We start from the raw sequence: 22,546 nt of genomic DNA, 5'->3' as shown, positions 1-22,546 counted from the left end.
GCGGGCGCTCTGCAGCGGGCGCTCTGCAGCGGGGGCTGCGACCGGCCGCCCCCGCCCCGAAGCACCCACCGCCGGCCAGTCACACAGCAGTGTCCCGGAGCTGCTGCGCTGCAGCCAGAGACCCACACCGCTGCACCGCTGCTCTCCACGCTGCCACACCCCCCAGATTTACCTACAAATATATTTATTTAGCCGTAGAAATGATTTGGGAGACATGCCACACCGCAGAGTACCGGTAAAATGAGCAGATTGCCACTTGACACAAAAGTGCGTTTTTCTCTGAAACTAGAGCGGGAGCTCCGTTTTTGGAGAAACCCAGCTCTCTTCTCCTCCTTCGTACTCACGAACGAAACGGCGGAAAAACTCGCCGTTTTTTCGAGAAGCACGTTGTAAAGTCACTCTTCAACCAAGTGAAGACCGTTTGTTTCTAGGTGACGTACATAGTTCGGTTCGACGTGAGATAAAAGGTAAACAAATAGCCAAAAACATGTGGTCCTGAGCGGATGTGCTGAAGAATTAGTGTGGTCGCGAAAGAGTTAAGATGAACAAATCAGATGTCTCAACATGGACAATTTTTTTCTTTTCTTTATTAAGTAGAGTACAATAATGTTTTTAGACAAAAAATAGATATGAAACGAGGTAATAATCAGGCGAGATGGTAATTAAAAAAAACCAACAATAACAATTAGATGAGGAGAGAAACAAACAAAAAAAAAAGAAAAGAAAAAGGGTACATGCATTTAATTGGTCAGAATCATGGAGGTCAGAGGACATGGACAATGTTTAAGCAGATCGGGGTGTGACGTCATTCCCACTCTAAATTCCGAGGTGACCTAAACGCAGCACCAGCCCCGGACCTCAGTTGAACTTGTAACCGCCCCTGTCTGTCTGCGATGCTGATTTTCCATCTCAGTGTAACACACAGGGGGTCTGTATGTGGTAACAAAAAAGCGTAAACACACCAGAATCCGTTTCAGATTTAATTATATTAACCGTCAAGAGCCAAATCCACCGGGATGTGTCCTTCAGGTAAAACGGTACCTGCAGCGGCACTGCACTACATCATGCCAGCACCTGCTACACCAAATATATATTTTGACTGTTGTCAGTGCAAAAAAACATAATCAATCAGTAACGTTAGACACAGGGAAAAAGTCCATCGTTAACGAGAAATGGACACGATTTTATTAACGGGAATGTCATTAAAAGGAGACGACCACAACCCGTAAACGTTACAGGTAGGCTACGTCAAACCGCAATAACCGTTGACGCTTCCCATTTGAGATTTAATAAATACGTGCATGTATACATTTGTTAGATTTATATTTATCTATATATATAGAGAGAGAAAGCGACTTAAATATTTTCATTTTAATTGTCCCATTTTGTTTTCCTGGCCGTCACATCATACATAAATGACTCACCGGGTCGCCTTCTCCGGCTGCTGCTGCTGCTGCTGCTGTTCTTCCTCCTCCTCCTCCTCCTCCTCCTCCGACTAAAACAAACAAGATGGCGTCCTGTCTCCCTCCTCCACAGTCCCTGAGATTGGATGGTTTGAAAACCTCAGCAGCAGGATGCAGAGAGTGGTGCTGATGTGGGGCAGAAGAGGGGTGGGGGCACTTAAGGCTAAGTAGTTATGAAGTAAAGGTAAAAGTATATTAATAAGTGACTTGTATTTAAAGTAACAAAAGTGTAAAAGATAAAATAAAATAAAATAAAATAAAACCTTCACAGTATGGTGATGAATTATTATCACTGATAAATAAGGAACATTTTAAGCCATTTGACCTGTAGCCTATATGTGAATATTTCATTGTAAGTTTAAATACCTTAGGCTACTTATTACAAATATATAGTGAGTTGCTGGAATATCTGCTGCTGTAGCTGCTTCATCGAGCACCAGGAGCACTAGGCTGCATGAGGAAAAGTAGTGTGCTCATGTGACACAGCACCAGCTCAGCTGACAGAGGACTGAGCACTGCAGTCCCTCAGGCTGCTGGAGAGTAGGCTACACCAGCACAGCACAATATGAAAAAATAAATCAGCCACAGCTTCTACACCTTTAAACTAAGCCTAAATATCATAGTTGCTTAAGTAGCCTATCTTGTATTTCCTTTTTAGTATTTCCAACTTTCAGTTAATAATGAATAAAACATTATGTGGAATTAGAGATCTAAAACTTTAAAACAGTGGAGAGACACAATTTACTTTCCATACAATTTCTTCCCGGCACAGTTTCTTTCAAAGACAATGAAACTTTTGTTAGCTTCCTCTCAAGTGTCTGCCACTCTCTGTTTGTGTCTCTACAACCCATAGGCTACTGTTAAAATTTAATTGAGATGTCCATTTTGAGGGGAAGGAATGGTCCAACAATTAAACATATTAAGGCCATATTTGAACCAACCAGACTGTGTTGCAGCTGTGAATGAAAATACTCTTTATTGTCTGTACTTTCACAAAGGTAAATGCACAACAACAGACCACTTTACATCCGAATAGCAATGTTGACCCATTCTGCAAACACATGAAAGTACCACTGGGAGGCAGCAAAGTTATCTGAGAGGTAATGCAGCAGATAATGCACACCAGTGGAGAGAAAAATCACCTGACCCTGGAGGACTTTATTGGACAAATGTCTTTTCACGGCAATCATGACTCCTCAATATTTAATTACTGTAGTTAAAAAAGTTTGAGTTACCATATTGCAGTGTTTTCCATTAGTGTAATTACAATAATTTGATTTAAACAGTGAGGCAGTACCCTTTCCGGTCCATTAAACATCTGTAAAATCTTACCTTACACTTCCTCAAGTGGAAATAAAGACATATTTTATGTCTTAAAAGAGCCATTACTGCCTCTGGCAACTTGTGATAACCATGAAAAAGTGGGTATTTGTCAAAATATTGTGGGAAAGACAACAAGCAGGTGGCCCATTAGTTATCTAACATCTTTGACATTTATTTCTGACATACTGTGCAGTGACTGGATGATCAGGCTGATGTCTCAGACTGTGTCTGGTTTCCTCAGTGCAATTCTTAGATCCATCATATGACCAATCCTCCAAAAAACTATAAAAAATCATAACTTTCTTCTGAAATATAGAAGATATCAAAACACTTGGTGAAATATCAATAATCACAAATATAGACAAATAACGTTACAATCATCATTTCATCATTTCATTTTGAAATAATACTAACAAACTCTAACTTAAACTCGACAGTGGTTTAAAAAGTTGAATATCCATTTTTCAATATGCACCACCCACTCACCCACCCACCCAAGGAGCTGTTACTTAAGTGATCGGTCTTCTTTTGATTGACATGTTTATGCGATGGCAAGATCAGAGAAAGGTCTAATCACAGTCTGATTTAATTCAGAGACAGTCACTTGAATTACAATGTGTTAATCAGCATTTCACTGAAACCACTGTCTCTCCCCAACCTTCAAAGAAACATTCACAGTCTATCTATGGACAGTTGTCAGGCAGTCAGAGGCCTACGTATGGTAGAAAACATAATTCATATTGAATATTTGATTTCTCTGCATGTAACCATGTGGTTTTTTGTTTTAATCTTTAGACTCTACAGTACAGTTTAAGGCTGGGGAAAGATCGTGGTATGGATCGTGATCTGAAAGCTCAACCAAACCAAACTTCTTTTCAGTGACAGATCGGAAGCCTGCAGTCAATGTGATGCTGCTTTAAAATTCTGGGGAAATGTTGAACTTTTCCTCCATCATATTTATATGACCGGATGTTTACTACTACATTAACTAAGATTTGCAAAAATCTTGCCAAAAAAAGTTGCCAACAACATAAAGTTGGAGTTTAAATGATACGTTTTTTTTTGTTTATCAATTTTGTTGTTGTTTTCCATGTTAATAGAGGCAGTCATACAGTCATTATGTGTCCAGGGTGACCCAATACAATTTATAATGGCAACTGTATCTGCTTAAATGATAAGTTGAGTCATTCTTCTTTGCAGAATAGCATCACATAATACATGAATTCTCATTAATAAATAGTCTCAGCTTCTCAAAATGATTTGGTGCATTGAACTCTATAACTTAAGGTTTTGACTACTGGTCAGACAAAATGAGGAATCTGGATAACTGTAATGGGCTTTTCTCACTCTTTTCTAACAATAGATTCAATGAGAAAATAATCAGAGATGAATCTATAATGAAAAAAAAAAGTTGCAGTCCTATATAAAATAAATTAGCTGCACGTCCTCAACAGCAAACCACTACTTACACCTGACTGAGTGTGGCCACGGGGACATTTTTCTGCACCAAGTATACTTTTGATCTGTAAAGTACATTTCACCCGTTCTACTGCTATATATTTTTGTCTAAGTGATAATTTCACTGCATCTTCACTCTCTGCAGCCTCTGCTCCACCACCTGAGGCTCACTCTGAGTATTTGGCAGCTTGTTTGTCTCTGTCGCTGTCGTCACGCGTCACCCTGCTCCCTTGACCTTCAAGAGTGATTGCCCAATCCCTCCAACCTCTTCTCACGCTCCACAGACCTCTGCACAAATGGAGTCATAGCTCACATCTTATGAGCTCTGACAAGTGCAGTGCTCCGTCTGACGCTGTCCAACACGCTCATCCGCCCGTCCATACATCACCGTATGACAGAATTGCAAATCAAAGCCATTTCTTTAATGGTCAGTGTGTGTGGAGCAGAACTCGGCCGAGAGTCCTTCTTTTTTTAATGGAGTGTTTGGATGTTGCAAGGTCTCGCTCTCCGGCACACACACACACACACACACACACACACACACACACACACACACACACACACACACACACACACACACACACACACACACACACACACACACACACTGCTGCTCTTTGTTTCCTGTGACATAACACTGAAAAAGAGCAAAAATATTTCTTAAAAGACGAGGAGCTGCCCTGGGAAAAAAGAAGCTGTGTACTTGAAAGCAGTGACTGAGTGGGATGTCCCCTCCAAATGTGTCCTCTCACTTCTCACAGCAAGGCTCATAAGTCAGGCGGGAAAATAACGCTAGACCCCGAACGCATCTCTATACAGAAGTCAGGGGGGAAAAACTGTTCATCGCTGCCAAAAACCATCCCACAAACCCCAAAGGGAATGGACTTAACTTGGGCACAAAAGGCCTGGTTATATTTCACCGTAGGATGGCCTTTGTGCCTCTGAATCAGCTAACACTGAGGCAGTGTCTCCCTCCTCGCCCAACCTGTCCGTCTCCTAAGCTGACAAGCAGGTCTTATTTAGGGAGAGGGAGAGGTACTGAAAAAAAAAGTCCACTGGGGGTTGTGATGGATTTTGTGCACGCTGTACATGGAGGCACACACATACATGTATACAGGCTACACTCACACAGGTTTACACATGGGCACTTTTGTCCAAATGAGAGCTCACTCACAACACATTTCTCACACTGGAATTGTATGGGGGCGGGTCTGACTGAGAAAAAGAAAGAGAGAAAGGGGGGAGAGGGGAGGGTTAGTGGCGGTGGTTGCAGGGGTCTTTTCAGTTCTTTTTGGAGGCAACAATAGTCTTTGTCCGAGATCTTCCACCATTCCTATTAGTGTTGCGGAAAGGAGGAGGAAGAGGGGTGGAGGGCGAAGGCGGAGGACTGTTTCTCCATAGTAACAATGACAAAACAAGCCAGTTCAACTGCAGGCAGGCAAAGGGATGATTGCAGCTGCTGAGCAGAGGTACAGAAACTTGTGCTGCAGAGTGCTGCTCAAACAGGGGACGGAAAAAGACCGGTTCAGAGCGGATCCGCAAGTTTTTGGAGATCCAGTGAAATTTATTCAGGAAAGAGAAGGAGAAAAGGAAGAGAAGACGATCCCCAACAAGTTTTGTGTCAACTGCTTTCTGTCTCAGAAAGTGCTGGGAAGCAACAAGTGCCCGCCTGCACGCTCCTTCCCCTCTCAGCATGGACCGGGACAGTCACAGCGAGGATACTCTGTCCACCATGGTGCTGGAGAACATTAAAAATAAACTAATTCATGCCTTCAGAGCGACAGGGGAGTCCAGAGATCTCCCCCAAAACTCTGGCTCCTCTGTCAGACCGCTCAGTATCGGCAGGAGTTTGCAAGCCAATGAGGAGCTGAGGAGGGCACAGATAGATGGAGCAATAACCTGGCTCAGGTCTGAACTGGTAAGTTGTGCCTGGCAACTTACAGATTTCACAATATGTGACTTTTTTTTAATGCACTTTGCAACTTTCCCTGATTTTCCTGTCATTGGTGGAACTGTATTAATGTAGAGAAATTAGGCAAAAGAAAAAAAAATCAATCAATCATGTTCATCCTTTTGTCTTTGGATCTAAGTACTGTATATACTGTAGCCCCCTGACATGCTGATTCAGTTCTTTCATTGTTGTCATGCAGCTGGAAATGCGCTCACAGGACCTCCAGCTGGCTCAGACGCTGCTGGGGCTCAACACAGAGATCCAAAGACTGAGGAGGGAGAGTTTCGGAGGTGTGGATGTGGAGGGGGAGGATCAGCAGTAACCGGCCCCAGCAGAGAGACCCTTCTCTGGGGAAAACCTGAGAGTGACGAGAGGGAAGAGGAGGTAGAAAAGAAAAGCTCTTACTGTAACCTATGGTGAACAAGGAAACAACTGTGACACTACTGAAAAACCCCATAGTGATAAAATGTGGCATCTTACAAAATAGACACCTGTTGCATGTAGGTAGAGGAATATGAAGGATAAAATGTGCTTGGTTTTGTCGCTGGCTCATTAAATTTAGATTTATTTTGCACTTTTGGAGAGTTGTGCTACAGAAAACCTGTTTGCGCATGTTTTGTTTCTGTGTGAGATGGAGAAACAAGATGGTTTGAATGTAAAGATGGAATCAAATAAAACATTTTTATGTTGATATTTTTTTTTTGTAATTTGACAAAATAAAAGAGTGCAACATCACTGTTTTCACTTCTCTTTATTATGTTGCCATACTAGCCTACTGCTGCAGAACAGCATCTGTTTGAAATATTGCTAACGGTTCAGGTGGTTACTAAATACACCCACATCTCACTTCCAAACAGGTCTAATTTACACAGTTCACATTATGGCAATTGGCCTTCATACTGCTGTCTGGGAGATATTTAAAACTGTCCTACTGATACCAGGAGGTTTTATCACTGCATGTGCACAATAAAGATGCAATGAACTCCACTGACCTGCTGTGCCACTGAATTGATTCTGTACATAATTACAGACTGTAAAAGGTCAGTGAGCTTTGCAGCTTATATGTGCACACATACAGACACACAGTGATAGTTGACAGGTTAATACACGGTGATTCAGAGTTTTACATAAAACAAGAAGATAAAGAAATAAACATTTACATGAGTTTGAGTTTGTCCTCAAAGCTGCTGTTAACATTGATATTTTATTTATCTACATAGAGATGAAAACTCTCATGTTCAGACACACACTTCTACACAAAGACAATAAAACTGCCCTTAGGTCAATGTTTAACACAGAATTGTGCTGTTCTGTCACATTTACTAACTAAAAGGAATGGGACGTTTTGGAAAACGCTTACTAAGAGTAAGAGTGAAGCTACAAGACATCCACTGGTTTGGTTAGCTTAGCTTAGCGTTTAGACTAAAAAACAGGAAAACAGCTAATCTGGATCAGCACAATACTATATAACACATAATATCTCATTCATTTAATCTGTACAAAAACACAAAACATTCAAGCTTTCCCTGTTTCCAGTCTTTGACCTATAGTTAGGTAAACAAGAAAGTGAATTAGGCCTCTGTCTTTTCCACAAGTGTCAAATCCTTAAACAGCTTCTTAGATTTAACAAATGCATTCATTTACAATACTTTAAAGAAAATACATTGTGAATTCAGTATATGCATTTAAATGACCACTAATCTTTCCTTAACTCCTCTTTATCCTCTTGTTTGGTTTCTCTCAAAATAAAAATAATACAGGGAGTGAAATTATAGTGGGAAACTGCAGATTTATTCATCTTGCTCCACCTCGTCTTTGTGCAGAGGATCAAATGAAATTGAGAAGAGTCAAAAAGGTACAACTCTAATTTAATATTGTGGGTTTTCAGGGCACGGAGCTTCTCCTGTTGAGCGCTTTCTTGGATGAAACCCTAGAGTGAACGGGCGGAGACATCTTCAGGTAGGAAATGGAAAAGCCGGCCTCCCCGGAGCTGGAGTAGATGCTGCTGCTTCCTCGTTCACTCTCAGAGTCCCAATAGCTGCCCTCCTCCTCCTCCTCTTCCTCCTCCTCGTCTGTTTCCTCCTCCTCCTCCTCCTGCTCCTCCTGCTCCTCCTCAGACAGCTCCTGCTTGAGCTCTTGGATGCCTGAGTGAAGCTCCATCAGCTGCCGGATCAGAGCTTGGTCCTGTGAACGCATTTCCATCTATGCACACAAAGAGACACACACACACATGTGCTTTAGTTTGGATTTTTATACATGGATCGGGAGAAAACTACATGCAGGGCCGAAAAATTATACAGCAGGGGATTGAAATGAGAAACTGAAAGTGAACTTGAGTTTCTTGCCTTTTCAAGCTGAACAGGTTCATGCTCAGTGTGAAACCACTGCCATTTCATTTGAGCGTTGCCTTCTTTCAAATGCAAATGCATCTTTCTGCTGTTCTCTTTCTTCTCTTTCTTACGGCAGGCTGTCTAATTGCTGGCATTGTAGAATAAGATATTCAGAAATCCACCAACTTCAGAGTCCAAACTTTGTCCTAACGAGTGAGGAATGTCCCACACATACACACAGAAAAAACTCCTTCTGGTCCGATCTGCATTTCTTTTCTCTCTTAATTACAGCACCAGACTGAAAATGGACTCTGGCTGAAAGGTACTGGTTTTTCCCGCCTTTGTCGACACTCGGAGGAATGAGAGACGAAACATGCACTTTTCCTTTGAGGGGATTTTGGAGATGTGAGCACGACGCCGGCTCCAGCAGCCCTTGCCAAACTCCAGCTCTTTTCAAACAGTATGAATGTGTATCTGCATCTGCATAAGTCTTTATTTTCTTTGCTTGTCCCACTGTAAACTCTGGTCTCAATCAAGAAGCTGGTCATTATGCTTGCTTTTATAGAATGCCCTATTATCTTTCCCTATAGGATCACATGGAAACAATAAGACAAATATCTGATTAGAGGCGACACAAACCACAACAGACTCACTATTAGCAAATATGGAGTAGAAATAATTATTTTGTGTTTTTCCATAGACGATAAGTTTGTTTTCTTTGCACAAACTATTTGTCCCACATGAATCTTACTAAGAGAAATTGCTGATTAAACCTTTTAACCACTTTTTATTAGGGCAGAAAATGGTGTTTATTAATGACACATGAATCTAGGTATAAAATCAGTAAGTAAAACGTAAATGCCCATAAAAAAAATAAAGATTTACATTCCTCTCTATCTGCTAATCAAAAGCCCCAGGACAGATAATCAATCAGCCTTGAGGTGAGATCATTTTCGCTCATTGCAAGGTCAAAAATAAACCAAGAAAATCAACACTGGATGAGCTGAGCATGTGAGCAGCCACTAGATGGACCCTAGCCTGAATTTTAAAGGGCTGATGGGAGTTTGTTTGGCTGAAGCTGCAGCTTATAATAACAGAGAGAAAACAATATTTTAACAAGGTCTGTGTTGCGGTACAGTGAGATCTACTTGTTCTTTAACATGAGTACAACTCAGGCTCTGTCATTTATTGCTGCTCTACAGAGGATTGTTAATAAACCAACCAGGAGGCCTCTGCTTTTTTTTTTTTTTTTTTTTTTACTGTTTTGTCCGGCTCCTGCCCAGACGCGTGGTTTCTCCTCCGTTACCATGACGAGCTGTCTGGGTGAATGCACTTAATGCCGAGTGATATATTAGGCCGTGACAATGAGCCTTACACAGTGGTGCAAACACACACACACACACACACACACACACACACACACACACACACACACACACACACACACACACACACACACACACACACACACACACACACACACACACACACACACACACACGCGCACACACACACACACACGCGCACACACACACAATGGTTTGAAAGGGTTTGACATTGTAACAACATGCCCTACATGCATCTCAGGAACAAAAAGGCAATAACTTGGGCCTCCCACACAAAAGCCCTCAGAGTGACCCAGGAGGTCATTTTGTTTGGGTGACAAATGTCTTGACCTTCACCATAAAGGACAATAAAATGCCTCTCTACACACTGCTATCTTACAGTTGTCCACCAGGACCACACAGAGTTATTACTTGTTCCAAAAGTACCATAGTCCCACATGGAAATACTCATTCTGCAGCTCTTTGAAAGGTTTAAATTATGGAACAATCCAGGTTTATACTTTTTATGCAACAAGATTAAACAACTATACAGTTTTAGGACTCATGGGATAGTTTTGTTGGGGAAAAAGTAAAACTTTTTAATCAATATACTTGCTGGTATGTGTTGACCTCATGCAAACTCCAGCATAAGTCAGTTTAATGGTGCAAAAACACCTGCATGGCTATAAATGCCTCATGATTTATTAGTATATTTCATATGTGATTCAGGGTAATAACCACAAATACAGTATTTACCTGTGAAATTATTACTAAGTAAATTAAGTAAAGTAATTTACATTGATCTCCAACAGTTACACTTTCGGAGTCTCAGTTAATAAAGGACCTGGTGAAACTTCTTTTCTCACCAGTTCTCTGCGCAGCCAGGCCAGCGCGCTCTCAATGTCCAGTTTGTTGCCGTCTCCTCCCGCTGTGCTCCCCTCCCTGAGGTGCTCCGTTCTCGTCCGAGGGTCCCTGCTGCACACGCTCTGCCCGGTTGGTTTACAGTCATCAAAGGTGGACGTCTTGCAGGAGAAGTCCCGCAGTCTGGTTAGGACCACTTCCATCATGTTATTAGACTGGTGTTACTCTTAAAAGCTTTTCTAACTGGGGGTTTCTTCTCAGCTGTGGTGCAGCCTCGTCTGGTCTCTCCCTCTTCTCTGTTATGAGATCCCTTGCACTTCTGAGGACTTAAGAGGAACTCACCCTCTTTCTCTTCTTCTAAACACACTCCTACCCCCCTTTCTCTCTCTTTTCTTGCTTTCTGTCTCTCAAACTTTGCCCCCTCCGCTCCCTGGCAAAGTGCACTGGCGTCACTTGAATGTGACAGAGCAGCTCTGACGTCAGTGCATTGTCCAGATGCCTGACCTGGAGTTGTATACAACTTCTGGGGCTATTTTCTCAGATTCACACACACACACACACACACACACACACACACACACACACACACACACACACACACACACACACACACACACACACACACACACACACACACACACACACACACACACACACATACGGTAGTGATCATTAGGATGGAGAGGGAGGGGAGGAGGCGGGTGGTTGCCATGACCACAACAGTTGTGCATCTTTAAAAGCACTTGGGCCTGCAATGGTTGTGGTCCGTTGTTTGGGCCTGTTTGAAGAGGCAGCATGTGCACGCATATGTGCACACACAGAGATACACAAACAAACACACAGTGTGCAAGCGGAGCTCTCATGGGCTCTGTGAGTGGCCCCGTCGCAGGGTCAGGATCTTAACAACAGTGTGAACAGCCATGTGTAACTAACCCTTCTCGTGCCATTTTCCCCTCCCTCTGCAGCCCCTGGCAACCCCACGGCTCCATCCATTCACCACACAACACTTTGGCAAACCAAACACAGGCCCACTCTCCGGAGTCCACAGACGACTTCGACCAAAATAGACCCGACACAAAGAAAGAAGCTATTTTTAGACTCAAACAGACTCTGTTTTTTTGGTCTTTTCAAGAAAACTAACGTCACTCCTCTCAAAAAGAATAAAAAAACAGCTTTTTTAAGTCACAGTGTGTGAGTGTCAAAAAGATTGAAAGAAAATTTCCATCTCTGTAACAGTATCATCCCTTGCTCCGCCCACACTGACACACCTACTGCCGACATCCAGACCACCATAAAAACTGAACCCTGTCTCTCCTCCTCATCTCTAGAGACTTGAACCACGACCTGATGCATCTCACACTTGTGTACAAACCATCAACATGTACAGTGAGACGATGGCCCGATGAGTCTTGTAACGTCTGTGTCACTGCATTGTTTACAGTTGTTTTCTTGTCGGTGTTCACAGATTTTGACAAAAGTACTTCATTTTTCAATGGCTCTGTCTATTGTCGTCGTGTATATTTACGACGACAATAGACAGACCCCAGGCAGAGACAGGTAAAATGTACAGAAAGAGGTAGCCTAAGTTTTAAATGGATATTTTTACGTCCTCCTTAGTCAAAAGAAGAGCAACTTAAACTTGTGCAGCAACAGAAAGTGAATTTACTTTATATACTATGTGTTTTCATGATTGCAGAATCCAAAGCAGGCCTGAATCACAACTTACAATCTCCACAGGCAGCTGGTAAGTCCTGCACATGATTGCACTTCATACAGGCTCAAGTTAGGATTCAAATGATTTTGAGACTGCAAAGTGATGTTTATAAGAAATATAGTTCCAGGGTTTGTAGTAGTTTGTAGTAAATCAACCTTTGTGACCCTGTATAGGCGACAACTCAAATTTCTCAGTGTGAAAAATGTGTGCTTCTGTGAAGCTTTGTACATTTTCTGAAAAAGACTGAATGAAAACTGTTGAACAAATGATCCCTGTTGAAGTTAAACAAAGACACTGTAAAAGAAGAAATGGTTTTATCAACATCTGTGCACTGATACAGAGCAGAAAACGGTGCTTTATTGTGCAAGTTTTTAAGGGCTGATTTAGCTACAACTAAATTTGTGAACATCACTTTACAAGCTCATGCTCAGGAGGACTAGGGCGGCTCCTGAGATAAATAAAACGTGAAATACAGAGGACATGGCGGTATTTTCTTGTTAATTTGAACACACAACACAACAACATGCTCCTATAAACATAGCCCACAGATATTGATTTCCTTTCAGCTATCACACTGTGTCACTGGAAACATGCATTGCAGCTGGTTCATTGTTGCCACCTTGTGGTGAATTTTAGGAGAAAAAAAGTTACAACATAGCCTATATTTCAAGATGCAGAGATTATGAAACTGTAAGGACCATTCATTCTTTTAGCGGATTTCCCTATTTATAACCTACTACTACACATGTCCTCTGGCATGTAGCTACACATGGTGGGGTGAAACCTCTCCTATGAATGAATGAATTTCCCTCCTAGGGATGAATAAAGTATTCTCTACTACTCTACTATGGGAGGCTATTTTATTTCCATTGCGATTTTTTTCTGATGATGGAAATTTGTGAATCCATGAATTTAATCCCTGAAGTAAATCAGCTCTCAATTCAGGCGGAAATATGTAACAAATTAGTTCAGATAGATCTAAAAATGAAGAAGTCAAACATGGGACAAAAGATCAAACCCGTGATTACAGTGAGGGAAGGAGCGCACGGCACTACATGTTTGATTGTATAATCATTAAGTGCCGGCTGGCCACAGGAGGGGGGCGGGTCCAGAGAGAGTTTATTTGTTTGTCTGACCCCGCCCACCCACTCGATGCCATTCAACTAATTAATATAAGTTTCACCTACCTACAGGGGGAGGGGCGAAGGTGTAGGCTACATTCATGTGTTAATAGACCTGACAGTCCATCACCTGCCTTTGGTTTCGGTTTTTGTTGTTGTTGTTGTCCTTTTTAAGGGTAAGTTGCAGCGCACCTCCAGGGGTTTGGATGCACACAGGCCGTCACCGTCCCTCTCCTCTCCTCTCCTCTCCTCGCCCACCTCCGGGGCTCTGCAGGCGGCCAAGTGTTTGCACACGGTGCGAGAGCAGTGAGGGTCACAAGGCTGCAGCAGCAGCAGACACTCAGCTGTTGCAGCCTGGACGGTCTGAGAGGATGGACGGCCGGTGAGACACTGGACGAAGCGTGGAGACAACGACGCCCACAGCAGATTAGACCAAGAAGTACAAATTTAAATTTAAACTAAATTTAGCCTATCTCAAAATTACTTTTAAGTTGATTTTTTAAAGCTTGTTTTTGTTTTATTTGGTTTTTTTTTTTTGTTTTAGTTTTTTTAAAGTAATTTCTTGACATCAGATATTTTACAAAATGTTCAAAAAGAAGAATCCAGAGAGTGTTCCCCTGGTGACAGATGCGAAGAGGAGTTACAGCTTTACAGAAAGGTAAACCTTTGATTTCTTATATCTCCTAAACATGCAAACAAGTCAAAGTTGAGTAAAATGTGCGTGGACGTGAACTCGTCCTTTAGAAACCTATCAAGTCTCTGTTTAATAGCATCAACTCTAATATGCTACTACAATTATTCTGTAAGTTTTAAGAGACACAAGTCAGATAAAATTTGTGAAACTATTCTTATCTGCGGTGAGGAGGTGGTGGTGCTGTGGGCAGCGTCTTTTGCTCACGTTCCCTTGTTTGTGAAACTCTGGGTTTCCACACGGGACGGATCTGGGGTCAGCTCATTTGACGTTTTTTTTTTCTTTTTTCTTTGTACTGCGCAATGTATCCGGTCATACCTGAAGGGAGGTGTGCAGCACCGTGACCTCAAACTCTGCGTGCTGATATTTACTTTACACACAAATTGCAAATGCTCTTGTAGAGAAGAAATACTGGTTTTGTGTGCAAATATAGTGAATTTTAAGAAACAGTGGCCCTGACCGCCCTCATCTGTGGATTATTGTTACAGACAGCTGATCATTTCACTTGATCTGTGTAAGCTGACACTTCAAATGTAATCACTCCCCCATGACTTTTAAGAACAGTAGCCTATTCAGAATAAAATAAAAATAAATAAAATCCTCGTTTTCAATTTGTTTAGTCTTCATATATAAAAGGCCACTCGCTTTTTTTTTCCCTTTTTTTTTACACAATGAATGAAACTAGACACCAGTCCTGAATCTGCAGCTTTATCTGGAGACAGGCTAAAAACAACTCAGCCATTTCATAAAGTGAAGTATAGGATCAACATTTATCTCCAACAGTTTTGACTTGGATGCAAAAATGTTGCTGGTTCTTCTCATTTCTGCTTTCCTCTCTTTGATATATTTATTATGCTCTTATTTTTTTAACCTTTTTATTATGAGTCAAAGCTAAATAAAAATCCTCTGGGGGCTAAAGAAGTCATTTGTAATCATTTCTAAAAGACATAATGATTTAAAAGGTCATATACTCGCTGTCACCTGTTGCTTCACTGACTTTATTCTCATGTTGATGTTTCTCCAGCGATGCTGTTTCAGTCCAGGAGGCTGTGCAGACGGACGGCATCAAGCATTGCCATGACAACAGCCGTGCTCAGGAGGATCGGGACCGAGAGAGGAAAGTAGCCAGGAAGCGTCTGTACATGGTCTCCGTCATCTGCCTGGTCTTCATGATCGGTGAAATCCTCGGTCAGTCCTCCTGTTTCTTCTCTTCAGCATCTTTTAATCCTTTATCCTTTATTTTTTTTCTATTTCACCTTTTCACACGCAGGAGATTTTTCCATCATGATTCAGTCACTTGATCATAAACCAGATATGTTATTGACTGGTTGATTGTGAATCAGATACTTGTGGAGTTGATCATTTAACTATACTCATTCACTCCCGTTGCCCCTGGCCCTGACCTTTCTTCTCTTTACGTCTCCTTTCACTTCTCCTTCTCTCCTCTTCCTCTTCCCCTCCACTTCCTTTCCCCCCCCCCCCCCCCCCCTCTGTTCCCTTCACCCTTCTTCTCTCTTCATCACTTATTTTTCCACAGTGTGAGTTTTTCTCCCTCTTAAAACTAAGTGATGTGGTATTTAAATATCATCTCTGTCTCTCTGTCTCTTTCTGCAGGTGGGTATTTTGCAGGCAGTCTGGCGGTGATGACAGACGCTGCCCACCTGCTGGTGGACTTCACCAGCTTCATCATCAGCCTGTTGTCCCTCTGGCTCTCGTCCAGACCTGCCACACACAGGCTCAGCTTTGGTTGGCACCGTGCAGGTAGCTACATCACTCACAGTGTTGTTCATGTATCATCCTGCAGCGGCTCAAGGATTTTTTAAAGCTGCACTTGAAACAATTTCCCCTTCGATACTGAGATCACCAACCAACTCCTCGTCCTGTGAGGTTTTAATGCGGTTTAGTCGACAGCGATTGATGCAGGATTTTCTGGATGAATACTAATTTGGAATTTGACTGAAGGATTTTTATTTTTATGATTTTGATACAGCTTTTTCTGAAGAGACATTAAAAGAGTAATTTGGTGCAACAAGATATTAGGGCCAAAACAAGAAAACAAGATGGGGTACATTTCTGAGTTTAAGTTTGAAGTTTTCCACCGTAAATTTAACGTAAAACCTGCAAATTCAAAGTATTTATTGACATATACAAACAAGTATGAGACATACTGTATGTCAATGCAATTTGTAAGAGCAATCTTAAAACTAATATACTTTCAACCTGATTTCCCTCTGGGGATCAATACAGTATTGATTCTGATAGTTTGAGGAAATGCAGAGGGATGAGAAGAAGTGACTTTTTTTTTTAATCAACACACAATAATCCACTTTTTGTTTCCTTTGTAGAAAGCCACTTTATATATTCACCAAAATGTTGAATGCTTGTTATTTTGATACTGAATTATATTCGTTGGACAGTTTTAAAAACAAAAACATCTCTCTCTTTTTTGTGTTACTTGGCTCCAAACCCACTGACAGTCATGTGTGCAGCTGGTGCTGATGCACAATGAGGTTTTATAAAGTTGGGTCTCTGACACTGTAACTTGCCAGTAGAGCATTTCTGTGGACAAGTTGTGTAACATCAGACTCCAGGTTTGTGTGTGAGACGCCACCGTCCAGTCAACAGGTTTCTTTCTGCCTCGTCTCCTGCAGAGATCCTGGGGGCGCTGCTGTCAGTCTTCACCATCTGGCTGGTAACAGGTGTGTTAGTTTACCTGGCCGTGGAGCGGCTCGTCAGCGACGACTTCGAGATCGAGGGCACCATCATGCTCATTACCTCTGGTTGTGCCGTGCTGGCCAATATTATGTGAGTAAAATACACCCTCATTTCTCATTTATACGACTTTTATCAGGGCACAGTGGCTCTTTGAATATTTATGATTCAATTAAAGCCGACACACAGAGGAGGGGCAGGACTGAATCCAGCTCCATGGTCTCCTCGGAGCTGAGCGGTTTCACATTTCTTGTTTCTGCTCTCTTTCACCAGAATGGCTCTCACCCTTCACCAGTCCGGCCACGGCCACAGTCACGGCGGCCTCAGCTCGCACGGCCACGGCCACAGCCACGGTGACAAGAAGACAAAGCAGGTCTCGAACCACGCTCACTCCAACGGTGACAACCACGTGGACGTGGAGCACAACGGGCCGAACCACGGTGAGCCGAGTCCTTAATATGTCACTTAACTCATATCACCGTGGACTGTCGAATTCCCCCCCCTGCACGCTGTTCTGTGCTGTGACTGAATATCCACCGTGGGGTCATTACAATCCATCATAATGACATTATAATGGAATATATAATGAATTATAATCCAGTGTATAATTAGCTTTACTACCCTGTTATTTTTCCTGTCAGGACGGAGGGCTCAGCAGGCCAACGCCAGCGTGCGAGCAGCCTTCGTCCATGTGGTGGGAGATCTCCTCCAGAGCGTCAGCGTGCTCGTCAGCGCCATCATCATCTTCTTCAAGGTAACGAGTTTCTTAGACAAACCCACAAGTTTCTACCTTATGAAATAGAGAGAGTAGTTGTGAAACTCATGAAATGTCAAGTTAAGAAACTTTAAGACGTTTATTTTCATTGTTGAAAATAGTTTGAAAAGAAGAATACTTTTAGGAATGACTTGAATATTCAGTTATGTACTTTGTTTCTGTGAGGAGAAGGTATTCAATCAGTCACATGAATATAAAATCTATTTTCTGATTGCTCTCGGCTACTGGACTGTAATAGAGCAAGTAACTCTGGAAACTAGACTTTTTTACCTTCAGAGATGAAAAATTGCCAAATTAATTACTGACGGTGTAATGCAATCCTTCAATTTAATAGGTAATAAATATTTTATTATTATATAAGCCATTTGATATAATGAATATCTGGATGAATGTATCTCACGGTCAGAAAAGGTCAATTTGATTATTGAATATTAAAACAAAACAGAAAAATCAGAAGAACTGATGATCTTTACTTTAATTCATTTTATGTAATATTAGTGTGAAGCATCTAGTATGGGAGCTCTTGTATATTAATTCCTGTCTTATTTTTAGCCTCCAGCTCTTGGTAAACTAAGAACTAACAACAAACGGGTCCTGGAGGAACTGTCGAAACAACACGAGGCTGTGCTTGTTTGCAGGCAGGAAAGAATGAAGCGCTGTATTTTTCTGTCCACATGCTCTTCCGTTGCTCAGCATCTACCTGTCGGTTGTTGCTCGGTGTTTTCATTCATTGTGCTGCAGATTCTCTCCCACATCTGCAGAGTTATCAGCTTCTCTAACAGAATAAGAACTGAATTCACCACCACTGTCCTCTGTCCTTTTCCTTTGAAGTAAACCATACTGATCATAAAAACAAAGATGAAATACTTAGCTCTATCCTTCCAACCTCCTTTTTAAAGATATGGTGAAAGAAGATGACATCATCTCCATCTCAAGACCAAAAGTAATCATATTATGTTGATGCATGCAGATGATAATGACACTCTAACTGTGTATTATGTTTTGATTTTCAGCCAGAATACAAGATCGCTGACCCCATCTGCACCTTCCTGTTCTCCATATTTGTCCTATGCACAACCTTCGCCATCATGAAAGACATCCTCCTCGTCCTGATGGAAGGTGAGTTTGTCATGTCTAAGCCAACACTCGGTTACATTTGGTCTGAACTGAGAAAATCTGCAGAATGAGGAGGAAGTGGGAGGAACAAGACCATGTTTAAAGGATGTCAGCAATGGAGGAAAAGCAATGTAGAAAATATCAATTGAATAATGAATAAATTAGTAAATGAAACATTTTTTTCCCATTTTTTCCCAGATGTTTTCCATTCAGATTTAATTTTTGAGCCAATTAAAAATGTTGATGTAAACACATTGAATGTCGGTGTCTTTATACTCCGTCCTCTCATCACTGAGTCCGTCTTCATCTCCGCTGCCTCACACTTACTATTTGTCTCTTTGTGTTTTCCATCTGGGATGCAGGCACTCCATCGGGGGTGAAGTACGGTGAGGTGCGGGACGGTCTCCTGGCAGTGAAGGGGGTCAAGGCGGTCCACAACCTCCACATCTGGGCCCTCACCATGAACCAGGCCGTGATGACTGCACACGTAGCCATAGGTGAGATGAAGCGTAAAGAACACACACTCCTATGAAATGACGAGCCCTCTGCACATTATTTAATAAACTGGTGCCACTTGACACTCAGCATCAAGTCAATTAAAATCCAGTCAGTGGCCACATTCACTTTTGGTTTTTGGACAGAAGTCTGGACAGAAGTTTCAAAATGTTTGTCACCCTGTGATAATTTTTTTCAAATATTGAAAAATGAGACCACAAGAAAAACAGTTTTAGATCAGTGTGTCTGATAGTGTGTTGTGCTCCTAATAAATGTCACTGTAGTGTGTTAGCAAACTAGTGTCAGTGAGATAATTCAGCTGAAACCATGAGTCTGACAGCTGAAGATGAAACACAGATTCGTACCGTCTAATTTTGTCACAGCAGTCTTTCCTGCGGCATCACCCTCAGGCAAATTTAAATGTTATTTTTTTGTAAACTCTAATAATGATGGATGGCAACGTTCAACATTTAATAAGTGCTTTATGATACATTATAATGTACTTGTCAACTCTACCTACACCTAAGGCTGAACAGGCAGGAACTGAATGACATGATGATATGAAATATGCCTCAACAGGAGCAGTTAGGATTGTTGACAAATACATTACTAATACCTATACATAAATGCAATACATGTACATTTATTGAATTTCTATATATGACATATGTACAGCTAAAATAAAAAAATAAAAAACATATACAGTGAGACCACATTCCCAAACACATGTTCAAACTTAAAGATAAATTAATAAGTAAAACAAAACATATAAACAGAGAGAACTTTTATGTGGATGTTGCTTTAATAAATGTACACATAATATGCATATATGCATGGTTAAGATATACAATTACATAAAATTAGTAAATCTCAACTTACATATTTGAGGAACCTAAAGTGTCCACACAAGGTGACTTAACTCTTGTTTTGTCATTTCCTTTGTCCCCACAGATGAGTCAGTGGACGCTCAAACCGTCCTACGACAAATGACGCAAAGTTGTTTCTCCTCCTACAACTTCCACTCTGTCACGATTCAAATGGAGCGACAGGCCGACCTGAAGCCTGGGTGTACCCTGTGTGTGGACCCCAAGGTGTAGGAACCCCCATCCCAGTCGTCATCCAAGTGCAGCCGAACAAGGCCGAGTTACGACTGCAGCTGCTCCGGCTCACGGCTCGCTCGCTGGACCCTGTCTCGTGTTTTTACTCTGACATTAATGCCCAAGTCACTGGACTGTGCCTCGAGTGCCTTTGCATTGACATTCCCAAAGAAATGCAGATAAAGAAATATTGAAATAAGGAGCAATAGTATGTCATAATGAGAGGCAGCTGAGCGCAGGATAGTAAATGATTTTTTTTTAGGGGAGAAGTTTTTTTGAAGTTTGTGAAGTTTAAAAATGTTTAAAACTTAAATATTCATGAGTTGTCATTTGCTTTTTCTGTGTAAAAATAGAAATTGCTCTGCACTGTAAAAAACAAAAAACAAAGAACGTTTTCACCTTTTCTCATTTAATTTGATGAGTAAATGTTAATTTATAAGTCTTATTGTAACTCAAAATATGCATCTTAACCAATGTTTGTCCAATTAATGTGACCTTATATGAAACATCCAGGGCGGTGTTACAGTCACTGTTTTGTTTGAGCATTAACCCACTGTATCAACTCAAGATGCTGGACACAGCCACATCTATTTGCACAAAGTCTGATACAATGAATATTTCTATGCATGGACTATTAGACCAGCAACCTCAAAAGTCCTACTGTATGCGGAGGAGTGTCACGTATATTTAAATACATGATCAAGACACATTTCTCTGCCTTTGTACTGTTGTAAGGTAGAAGCTGAAATGAATTATTCAATAAAATATTCCTTTTTTTCAAACAGCCTATCTTAGGAGTCTTGCTTTCAAAGTCTGATTTACAATGTCATAAAATCCTTTGTGACAAAGCTCTTATCCGTTTAACCCCTTACTGCCCGCACAGATGCTCTGTTGCCGGGCAACAAGCGTAGAAATGGATCCATTGTCTTCAGGGGCATGTTGATCCCTGTTAACACCCCCCCCTCTACCCCTACCGCCACCTCCTTCACCACCTTGACCTTGAGCCAGTTTGCAGGCACCAGGGGCCACTGACATGTTACTGACACTGAAGTGTTTACGGCTCGTTTGAGTTTGACCTTCTCCCGCAGCGAGGGGCTACGGGCGTCCAGAGCTACAGGAGCACGGTCAAGGGCATCATTAATAACAACTGACACATAGTTGGCTCGTGCCCCCGTACTCTACTGTAAGACTTTTATTTTAAAAATATTCCGCCCATCATCCATCCATCCGTTGGCCATCTACTGCTAATTGTTGCAGGGTTGTGTTGGGAGCTGGAGTCAATCCCAGCTGACACAGGGTGAGGGGCGGGCGGAGTTCACCTGGACAAGTCATGAGTCTATATCACATGACTGACATAAAGATACAAACAACCGCATTTACAATGTCATAAAATGTGCAGTTTGGAGTCAGCAATGAACCTAATGTGCGTGTGTTTGGACTGTAGGAGGCACAGCGAGAACATGCAGTTTACAGTATAATCACCAATATTAACTTTTCATTTTTCCCAATCGGGCCTTTTCATTGCATCAGTTTTTTTTTTTTTTTTTACAGCCTTAACAATAATTTCTCCTTAACCAGCTTGAATGTTATGGAAAGCATTTTGTCCTCCTCCAAGAGTTTGACTATACTACACTCTCCCACAAAACTTTAGACTGGCACTGCACCAATACCATCTATTTTAGTTTGGCTCTACACTTTATTGCAAATTAGTAAAAAAGGTGAGTAGATATTATATATAATATTCAACCCCACTGCTTCTCTGTGTCAATTCAAGCTAAATTTGGGCGGCACAGCAAAAAGCTAAAAGTGGGCCTTTGTGTGTGGAGTTTGCATGTTCTCCCTGCTGTCCCTGCATGAGTTATCCCCAAACACATTCAACATTAGGTTGATTATTGACCATAAATGTGCCTGTAGGTGTGAATGTGAGTGTGTGAACCCCGCCAATTTAACATAGCACTGTATAAAGTTTGAGCACACACTCATCTAATCCCACATACCCATTTATATACTTCACCTTCACCTGCACTAATCTCAGTGTTGACTCTCTGGTGTGAAACTGTCTGTTTTCATGCTGCTTCCTTCACAGCAGACCGTTGTACATTGTCCTCGTCCCC

At 41.6% G+C, this 22,546-nt stretch overlaps 2 protein-coding genes across 2 annotated transcripts; one reads left to right on the top strand and one right to left on the bottom strand.

Moving 5' to 3' along the window:
- Positions 1 to 8,079: 8,079 nt before the first annotated feature.
- Positions 8,080 to 10,914, bottom strand: LOC310993190 (uncharacterized protein; the record flags this gene model as incomplete). Its single annotated transcript, XM_083981505.1, has 2 exons — positions 8,080 to 8,397; positions 10,717 to 10,914. The coding sequence occupies 2 exons, from the start codon at positions 10,912 to 10,914 to the stop codon at positions 8,080 to 8,082; spliced, it is 516 nt and encodes a 171-aa protein (XP_083837631.1).
- Positions 10,915 to 12,905: 1,991 nt separating this feature from the next.
- On the top strand, positions 12,906 to 20,432 carry slc30a8 (solute carrier family 30 member 8; the record flags this gene model as incomplete). Its single annotated transcript, XM_083981504.1, has 10 exons — positions 12,906 to 12,911; positions 13,722 to 13,852; positions 15,262 to 15,425; positions 15,852 to 15,998; positions 16,889 to 17,042; positions 17,223 to 17,389; positions 17,591 to 17,703; positions 18,738 to 18,843; positions 19,203 to 19,337; positions 20,287 to 20,432. 10 exons carry the CDS (start codon positions 12,906 to 12,908, stop codon positions 20,430 to 20,432), a joined length of 1,269 nt encoding a protein of 422 aa, XP_083837630.1.
- Positions 20,433 to 22,546: the final 2,114 nt, after the last annotated feature.

Source organism: Trachurus trachurus, assembly GCF_905171665.1.
Source record: "Trachurus trachurus genome assembly, chromosome: 11".
In the NCBI taxonomy this organism is placed as follows: Eukaryota; Metazoa; Chordata; class Actinopteri; order Carangiformes; family Carangidae; genus Trachurus; species Trachurus trachurus.
Note: the sequence above shows the minus strand (reverse complement) of the source record. Positions and strands in the feature narration are given on the sequence as shown.